The sequence below is a fragment of the Alligator sinensis genome, unplaced genomic scaffold (assembly GCF_000455745.1).
Source record: "Alligator sinensis unplaced genomic scaffold, ASM45574v1 scaffold566_1, whole genome shotgun sequence".
NCBI lineage: Eukaryota > Metazoa > Chordata > Crocodylia > Alligatoridae > Alligator > Alligator sinensis.
Window position 1 is genome coordinate 1,003,989 of NW_005842017.1, and position 9,420 is coordinate 1,013,408.

Consider the following 9,420-nt stretch of genomic DNA (forward strand, 5'->3'; position numbering starts at 1 on the left):
TGAAGTATGATGTTTTTGGACGCATTTGAAAGTTAATTGGAAATCTTTAGCAGTGCTTATGACAATTGTATTTTTTTGCAAAAAAATTGTCTAGTATGCCATTTCTCTCCTTTCTGAGATTACTGCATGGAAATAGATGGCTGACAAAGTTGGCTGTCAGTAGATAAACTTTAGAAAAAAATAAGGAAAAAAAATATTGGTAGAATATCAAACGGGCTTTGCTGCTAGAAGGAGATATGCTAAAGACTCATTAATAAAAGAGTCTGCAGGCCACACCAGAACTTGAATCCAGTTTCTACTAATATTCCATACCTGTCATAAAGAAACTGGCATTCTGTATTACAAAAAGCAATAACATTTGAAGGCATTTAATAAAATTGAAACTTGATATAGAAAAGGGGTGCATATTTCATTCCTCCCCCTCCCCCCAATCCCCACTACAGACACTGTACAATCTTGAACTGGAAGCTTTACGACTAAGTTTAAGCAATATGCACACATCCCAGCTGGAGCTGATTCAGTCTAACTTGAGAAAGGAGAAGGAGACTGCCCTTATGGAACTGCGGGAGATGCTCAATGATAAGCGTGCTCAGGAGATAGCGATTCTGCAGAGCCGACATCAGTTTGAATTGGAGCATATTAAAGAGCACAATCAGAAGGAAAAAGAAGAAATTGAACTGAAACATCAAGATGAACTAGGTATTGAAAGCTGGGAAATTATGAGCCTAATCTTATGACTGCTGAGTATTTCACTGTCCCATAATTAGCAGCCTCATCTGGCTTCAGTGCACCTCATGCCTACTTGAATCCAAATGTTCACTTGTGTAACTTGGGTAGAAATCATGTGGCAGACTTGTTTGAGGACAGAACCTGGCAGACTGGCAGGGGAAACATCATGTACTTCATAAGAAAATGCACATAAAACATACCTCTAAGAGTCGTGTGTGCACTTTTTATTGAAGTGTTTCCGCTTTCAGCATTTAAGGCTGCTTAGAGCTTTTTCCCAGTGTGAACAGAAGGGTAGCTGATAGTCTTTTAAAATCTTAGGGCCTCACTTAGTCCCTGATAGAACTTAAAGAGCATCAACAAAACCAAGACTAACCATTAAGATGAATGGGACAATTTATCCCTCTCTATTAATTGAATACTGTCTTGCAGACTTAATTTGTCATTACTGTTCCAGTTAAACTTTCAAGGTTTTCTTTGCAACTATTTACAACTAGACGCTAGTTCTTAAGAAAGCTGAGATTTCAGAATACAATGTATGAGAAGCTTTGGATCAGTGTTAGTCCATCATACTGCTGTATGCCTTCTGATCCTGAATTTGATGCTAAAAATAAAATACACCTTTCCATATTTTTAGTATCATATCACATAAACTCAAACTCAGTATTTCATGTTTTTGTGATCAGTGCTTTGTATTTTGCAGTTGACCTGAGGAAGAATATAGAGTTGGAAATGGAAGAGAAACACATCCAAACATTGGAGGTATAAGTTCCTTATTTTATACTGGAAGAGAAAACTCTATATAATAAACCAAAGTTGATAAAAGAGATTCTTATTTCTACTAAAAAAATATTTGAAAGGTGCAAATAAATGGGAAGTAAAATTAAAAAGTAGAAAAATACTGTTTATTTACCAAATGAGTGCAACTACTTTTAAAGCCTGTATGCCATTCTTGTAGACCCTTAAAGGAGACTGGGCAGTGGAGGCAGAAATGTGTTTAAAAATGGTGTGTGAGGAGCTATCTGAAAAACATCAGACTGAATTGGATGAACTGCAAAAAGCTCTGAAAGCAGAACTACAAAAAGTCAAAGAAGAGCTGAAGAGTCTGTCTCTTGAAAAAGATCAGGTTGAAAGTAAGTGTGACAGCAGGTTTTAACAACACAGACAGTAGTGAGTAATGTTTTTCTGACCCGTGGGCAGCTATTTCTCCTTGTCCTTTCCATTCCCAACTGCCAGCAACACTGAATCGAAGCTTCTTTGGATAAATCTGTTCTGTGGACCTCTGAGGCTGTTCATAGCATCAGTGATCTGTTACAGTTTTCTTTCTGCAGTCCCCCTGATGCTGCTTGAGGTTAATATTTACTGAGGAATTAGGAATTATGAGGGCACAAAGCTCTGTGGAAAAAAAATCCAAATTTACAACTCCCATCTGTCTTTACTATTTATCATATGTACTCATATAAGACAACCTAGAATATAAGATGACCACCCCCAATAATTAGGTTCTATATATGGAAAATGTATACATTTGTTATAATTTTCCAGGTATAGAACCTAATTATTGAAGGTTTGCCTTAAATTTGTCCCTCTCCTGCTGCTACACTAGGGAAAATAAGTCTGGGATGTCAGGTAGTCCCCTTGGCCTCTGCCCTCCCCACCAACTTCTGCAGCCTCTTCTCTCCCTTCTTACTCTCTGACCCTGCTCTCTCTGAGGATGTGGAATTGAGAAGCTTATTTGAAAACGTTGACCTTTTAAAATAAACATACCTATAGGTACTTACATATAGACTAATTATTATAGGTACCCATAGACTTAGTTCATCCTGAATTAATGCAGTTTTTTTAAACTGCTGCACGTTTTTTAGCACAAATACTCCCATAAACACAATTTTAAGCAGCACTTTGGCACGTGCTTTATATATAGTACAAACTATGCATGATGTTAATCCAAAGCCAAAAGGCTCATAATTTACCATATAGTTCATTGGGCTGGGTTCCAGCAGAGTCAACAGCATTTCAAGCCATGGTAACCCCACAGCCCAGTACTACTGTGTGTGTGTGTGTGTGTGTGTGTGTGTGTGTGTGTGTGTGTGTGTGTGTGCGCGCGCGCTCTAGATTACTTGCCCCCTCCCTACACACACATACAGGATCCATATGCTAATTAGCCACCCACTCATGACTGGAACTGGGTATTCTTGTTACTAGTCCTGGGATCCTTCAAAAATTTATATGCAGATGAGGCGCAGGGCAACCTGGTCTGACTCAACCTCATGAAGGGCAGGACCACACTAATCATACTAAACAGGCTGAGAGAGGGGGCAACAGAGGAATTCTGGGTGTACTGTTTGGGGCCCCATTTGTTGATGTCCATCAGACATTTAAGGCTGGTAAAGAAATGGGAAAGAGAGGTGTCAGCTCAGCTGTGGGAGTGGAGAGGAAGTAAAAAATGTATGCAGTGGAGTGGCTCACTATGACTTGAAAAAGAGTCAGTACCAAGAGGGCCTGGCGCATTGGGCACTATTATAGATCTTATTCAGATGGACTGCACTAACCTATTCTTGTGTGAAGTTCCCATCAGTATGTTTGCCCAGTATGGGCCATGTATTTTATGGTCATGCTTAGTCTTGGCTGCATTTAATCAGCTTTATAGTTGATTTCCGTTACTAAGCACATGCTGCTTTTGGCAGCAATTTAATGATAGACAATGTATTTAATGATGTTTCCTTGTATGAAAATATAAAACCCAAGGGGCTTTTTCCCTATGGTGATAGGGGGTGGGGAAACCTCATTGTATATTTAAGTAAATATGGTAAGTATTTATATGGTGCCCATCAGGTAACTGGGAGTTGTTTCTGAGCTAACTAGTTGATGATGCTTTTACAAATTAAACTGGCCCCTGCTGTTACCAACCCAGAGAGGGAGCAATTTTGACTTACAATTTAGTTACCATATTGGTTAGGATAAGTACATATGTGCTTTGTTTAGTTACTTAATTGTAGTACTGTACGAGAGACTTCTCAGGAAGAAAAGTCTTATTTGCTATTTTTAAAAGAACTAACTTTGTCTTTCAGCAAAATATAAAGATCTGGAGAACCAGCATGAGCTGGCTATTATAAGACTACGTGAGCAGATTCAGACTGAGTATGACCAGTGCCTAGAAGACATGAAAAGGAAAAGCAATGAAAGAGAACAGGAGATTCAGCAACAGGTTAATAAACCTTTTATTCTGAATGTTTTATGTGTATAAAGAACCCAGTGTACAGAGAACAGAAGTTATTCACTGGTGGTGTGGGATAAAGCTTTTTTAACTTAAATTTGAGCAAAGGAAAAAGCAGAGGGATATATGCCTTGTTTGTATACCAAAATTAAGATGATAAAGTATAAGTAGATACAAGTATATTGGTATTCATAATTTTCTAACTAGTTTGAGTCAGCTTTTATGGCCTTTCCTACAGTTTGATTAAATTTTTTCCTCAGTCTTTATGTTTTTACTGATTCCTAATTTTTCTTCTTGACAGAATGATTTATTTTCTTCTTTCCAGTCCTGACATAAGTGACAGGCTTGGTTGGAGGGCAACAGGGCAGGCCCTATGAGGAGAGGCTGAGGGACTTGAACCTGTTCAGCCTCAGCAAACGGAGGCTGAGGGGAGATTTGGTGGCTGCGTACAAACTTGTTAGGGGAGATCAGCAGCAAATAGGAAGGGTCCTATTCCCCCCTGTAGCACCTGGGGTGATGAGGAACAATGGCCAGAAGCTGCTGGAGAATAGGTTCAGGTTAGAGATTAGGAGGCACTATTTCACTGTTAGGGTGGCTAGGATCTGGAACCAACTTCCTAGGGAAGTGGTCCTCGCTTTGGCGGGTGTTGTGTGCCCCCGGCGTGTGCCCCAGCCAGTGGCAGGGGGTCAGACTAGATGATCTATTTAGGTCCCTTCTGACCCCTAACTACTATGAAACTATGACGCAAGGAGCAGATGGCTTGCTCTCTTGGTTCTGTTAAAGGGATGATCCATGAGTAGTTAGGTACTTCCCTCTGTCTCCAGTAGCTTGTACTGTAAGCTAAAGTTCTGGTTGGTACCAAAGTTCTCTCACTGTGTAGCTGCTGGGCTGTTTGTAACATGGGCAAACAGGCAACAATTAAAATGAAACTTTTTTTCCCCCACTAAACTTAATATGTCTTTCCTAGCTGGAGAAACTGCAGTCTACACACACAGAACTAAAGGTTCAATCACAACAAGAAATCAAGCAGCTTTGGTCTCAACTTGATAGCACACGAGCAAGTCGACAGGAACTAAGTGGTAAGGTTACAATAAGTGTGAAACAATTTTTAACGATGTATTGGATGAGTAAGGAATCATGGGAGTGTTCAGCTGGACTTGCTATGATGGGTTGGACAGATTGTCTGCTTAGTTTAGTTTCCAGTTGCCACATACAGCCAAATCTTAAGAGTTACATATATCATAGACAGGAAGTTTTCATTAGCTTGATTTTTGGGTCCCCTTTAAAATTTACAAATCAAAAGCCTCACAATTGAGAAGTTTTTAGTACTTTTGAGGCCAAAATAGAGTTTTTCTTCTAGTGTTGAAGTTAGCTGCATAGGTGTTTTCTTAGTGACACTAAAATTAATTTAAAAGATTCACAGGCCTTCAGAAAGAGGTACCTGGAAAGGAAGAGGGGAAGTTGTACAAGCCTCTTGTTCTCCATTTTCCAAAGACCTTGTGTTCCCAAAGAGGAATCCTCTTGCTGTCACCTCTTAATGGGGTCACTTTTCCCTTACAGTTTTATGACATTTGCAGAAGTGAGATTCTTCTTTTGATGACCTTGTAAGAATTAAAGGCATGTATAATTCATCTGTTCTTCTTGGTCCTAAGTTCAATAGCTTTAAATGAAAAAATCCCCAAAGCCTAAAACCTAAGCAAAACACTTTCAGTTTAAATTAAAGATGATAATGCTGATTTATGATTTGTTTTTAATATTGGCTTTCCTGGATATGGCATGGGTTTTAAATTGAAATAGAATCCAAAACTCAACAAAAAAAAAATGGTGGTGAAAACATTAGCTCTGTACTGGCATATTCGCAATGTAACGTAAAGATGTATCAGGAAATACTGCACAGTTTTAATTAGTTGTATGAAAAAACTCATAATGCAGCAATCTTACATTTTGACTTTTTATTTAAGAGAAGACAAAATGGAAGGAGGGATGGTGAAATAAGTCATTTATATGATCAACATCAAGTGCACAGTAAATATCTCTTTAATGAGCATAGTCTTAAAAGCAATATTTTATGCTAATTTAGAGGCTTATGGTACATCATCAACATCTCTGCACATCATTAATTTAGCAAACTTTCTGTTAGGAGAGTGATGCATTTTGGGGGGTAAGTGAAGTTGGATATGGCCACATTTTTATATGCACAAACTCCTGCATGTGTGATGCAAGAATGAAAAAAAAACTTTAAAGACCACTGATTACATGCAACTTTATTGGGGCTATCTATGTATCTGAGGGTATGGACAAGTATATACATTTAGAGAGGAGGAGCAAGCTGCTGCTCAGCAGCGGTTATACTCTGTTACGTTCTCATGAGCCTCGAGCAGTAGAAGCGAGCTACATCTCCCTAACATTCACAGTGGCTGAAACAGGCTTAAGGTGGGAGCAGTTTTACTTCTATTGTTACAGAATTATGTAGATGTAACCAGCATTCCCTCTAAGCTGCGCAGCTGCTCGGGCATGCTCATGCCATGCTGCCAGGTGCGCCTGAGTGGCCATGCATGCCACACATCTTGGAGGGAATGCTGGATGTAACAGTTACACTAACAGGTTATATTTATATATTTTGATCTATGGCTAGTTGAGACGATTGTTAAACATTTGTCTATGCCTGGGAATGTCATTCACTTTTGTCCTCTCTGCTGGTATGGTTAAGGCTATAACATTTTCCTTTTGTTTGGAAATGTATATATTTTTTTCTAGAATTCTTATCTCCTCTCAAGATAAATTGTCCTAACTTTTGTTAATCTCTTGTATTTTTCCATCCTTCTAATCTTTCGTGTTACCATTCTCTGGATCCTTTTCTATTTCTGCTTCTTTTGGTTTGAGACGATATAACCAAAATGCAACCTACTGGTCCAGGTGAAGACATGCTATGAGTATATAAAACAGAATTATTATTGTTCATTTTCTTAATAGATCTTTATAGTTAATAGATCTTTTTAGTTGATCTTTTTCTTTATTCAGTCAGCTTGCTCTGATTCTTCTCACAATGCATGACAAGCTAGGCATCCTGAAGCCTAATATACAATTTTTAGAATATGTCAACATTTATATAGAAATCAAACTGTTTATAAACCCATTTTCCCCGTTATCTAACTTTAAGGCCTTTTGAAATTACTCGTGTTCCTTTCCATCCTTGAATTATTTAAATTTCTTCCCCGCACCTCCACAAAAAAAAGTTGTCTCCCTTGTTGATATATACTACTTTTCCCAGTTATTTGGCCCTAATATGGATCTATATTGCATCTAACTAATCTCCACACTTGTGGAAAAATGATAATTAATTTGTCCTTTGTTGTCATCATTGTTATTTCCCAACGAGTCACAAACTCTATACAGAGCATCTTAAAGATATTCTGGAAGAGTATTCCTGTGTTTTCAAGTCTAATGATTGTGTGACATACACTCTTCTTTTGACTTCCTGTAAGAGCGGTACCTTGTTTAAGAAGTTGTGCTGGTTTGCACCACTCTGTTATATTTCTCTAGGTCAAGGGTGTCAAACTCATTTGGCACCATACTTTGGCTCTGGACTGCAGGGCTCCACAGGCCAGATGACCTACTTCTGGATCTGTTAGGGTTAGTGTAAACTTGGCCAATGCAAAGTAGGCTCAAGATAAGATACATTTTACTTGTAATTATCAGGGTTAAATTTTTCAGGTAGTTTTGTGCTAAGATGGCTCTTTCTGGGTTAAATGCATTGTTACAGCAAGTGCTTTGGATTAAATTAGTATTTCTACTGGGTGGTTACACTAGGAGGTGAAAGGATTAACTGTCATGGCAACTCTGCATAATAATTAATGTCTTTCCAGTGTGGTGGAGCACAAGGAAGAGAGTAGGACTGACTTACCTTACCTATAGTGCTGAGTAGCTTCAAAAGTGTGGCATTTCGAAATATTGTGTAGATGGGGACATAGCTGTGTGATTTTATTTTTGGGGTGGGGAGGGTTTCCCACCTCCTGATTTGCATGTTATTTAATTTGTAGCCAAATCTACCCTGCTGCACTTTCCAAAAAATGTTGAGTTGGGATTATTGTGTCTCTGAAGGGAGAGTGGGAAAGATTTTTATTTCCAGTCCTACCTGTTATATGGCTTTTCTTTTTGTGATTGAGCCCAGAGAGTGTGTATTTTAAACATTAAAAGTGTGGTTTTATTTATCTTCTCTGAAACCCAGAGCTAAAAGAACAGCTCCTGGCTCGTACGTCACACGTGGAAGAAATAGAATGCTTAAAGCATGAATTTGAACAGCACCAGCAGCAACAGAGAAGTGAACATGAAACTGAATTGGAGCAACTGAGAATTTATTTTGAAAAGAAATTGAGGGCTGCTGAAGAGAATTACAGAGAAGAATTAGCACTGCTGCATCAGAGACTGCAAGAAGTGAAAGAATATTCTTTGATGGAGTCAGAAACAAGCCAAGATCAACTTGTAGATATCAGGTGATGTTTTTATTATTACTATTATTATTATTATTTTAAATTCTTGGGTAGTGACAAAACAACCCAAAAAGAACCTTGCCTTGCCTAAAAGAATTTTAGCCTTTTAGTATGTCATCAGATGCTGTGTGTTTGTAGGAATCCTAATGGTAATACAAGAGTATTTGACTAGATGCTGCTGTGTACATACCTAACCTCTGGCATGTTAAAACTCAATACATTAATCTGTTTCAAGGTTTTATAATGTATTTTACGTTCATTTTCAACATTTTTTTTGCCTCTCAGCTCCTCTATTATATCTTTAGAAGAAGCAGCGGAAAAAGAGAGAAGAGATGTGTTTTGCCAGCTAAATCAGCAACTAGAGCAACACAAGGTAGCTTCAATGTAACAAAAATCATACTGCTTATCATAAAATCTGCACACAAAATGACAGCTGGTTCTTACCACTCAGCACAGAGTTAATAGCAGATATAGTAATGCTGCCTTGTATTGCTAAAATTTTTGTTATTTTATGTAACATACGAAGGTAGTATTTTAAACAAAATGCTATATACACTTCACAGAATCAAAGAAAAACGTATGTATTGTGATGTGTGATTCTTGCTTTTTGTTTCTTTATTCTTGCTTGAAAATATCTGTTTTGAGGGTTACCATGAAGCATGGGAAGTCTTTTCTGCTGCCTAGTTTTTGGCTGAGTGCTAAAAAGGGGTCCTGGCTCATGACATGGGTTCTTGGGGGCTATTACAAATGAAGCAAGCAGTATCCTTTCTCTGTGACATACATGGATCCTGCCAAGAATTTGTTTTTTTCAGGAATCTTGACAGGATCCATACTGAGGTATCTGTGGGCACTTCTTACTTCCCTACATATTTTCTCAGCTGCTGAAGCTCTGCTCTGCCTTTTGGCATATTTTCATAGATTCACAGATGTTAGGGTTGGAAGGGACCTCAATAGATCATCGAGTCCGACCCCCTGCATAGGCAGGAA

At 38.4% G+C, this 9,420-nt stretch overlaps 1 protein-coding gene across 8 annotated transcripts in view; it reads left to right on the forward strand.

The window, feature by feature from the left end:
- Nucleotides 1-9,420, forward strand: part of PCNT (pericentrin) — a 130,930-nt gene that overhangs the window by 34,586 nt on the left and 86,924 nt on the right. For all 8 annotated transcript variants that reach the window (XR_003093684.1, XM_025202192.1, XM_025202194.1 and 5 more), the window contains 7 exons: nt 444-699; nt 1,430-1,488; nt 1,685-1,859; nt 3,798-3,934; nt 4,911-5,022; nt 8,172-8,436; nt 8,719-8,806. Coding sequence is in view for 7 of the 8 variants with exons in the window: in XM_025202192.1 (XP_025057977.1) it covers nt 444-699; nt 1,430-1,488; nt 1,685-1,859; nt 3,798-3,934; nt 4,911-5,022; nt 8,172-8,436; nt 8,719-8,806 (1,092 nt within the window). In the remaining variant the exon portion in view is untranslated. The remainder of the gene's footprint in view (nt 1-443; nt 700-1,429; nt 1,489-1,684; nt 1,860-3,797; nt 3,935-4,910; nt 5,023-8,171; nt 8,437-8,718; nt 8,807-9,420) is intronic.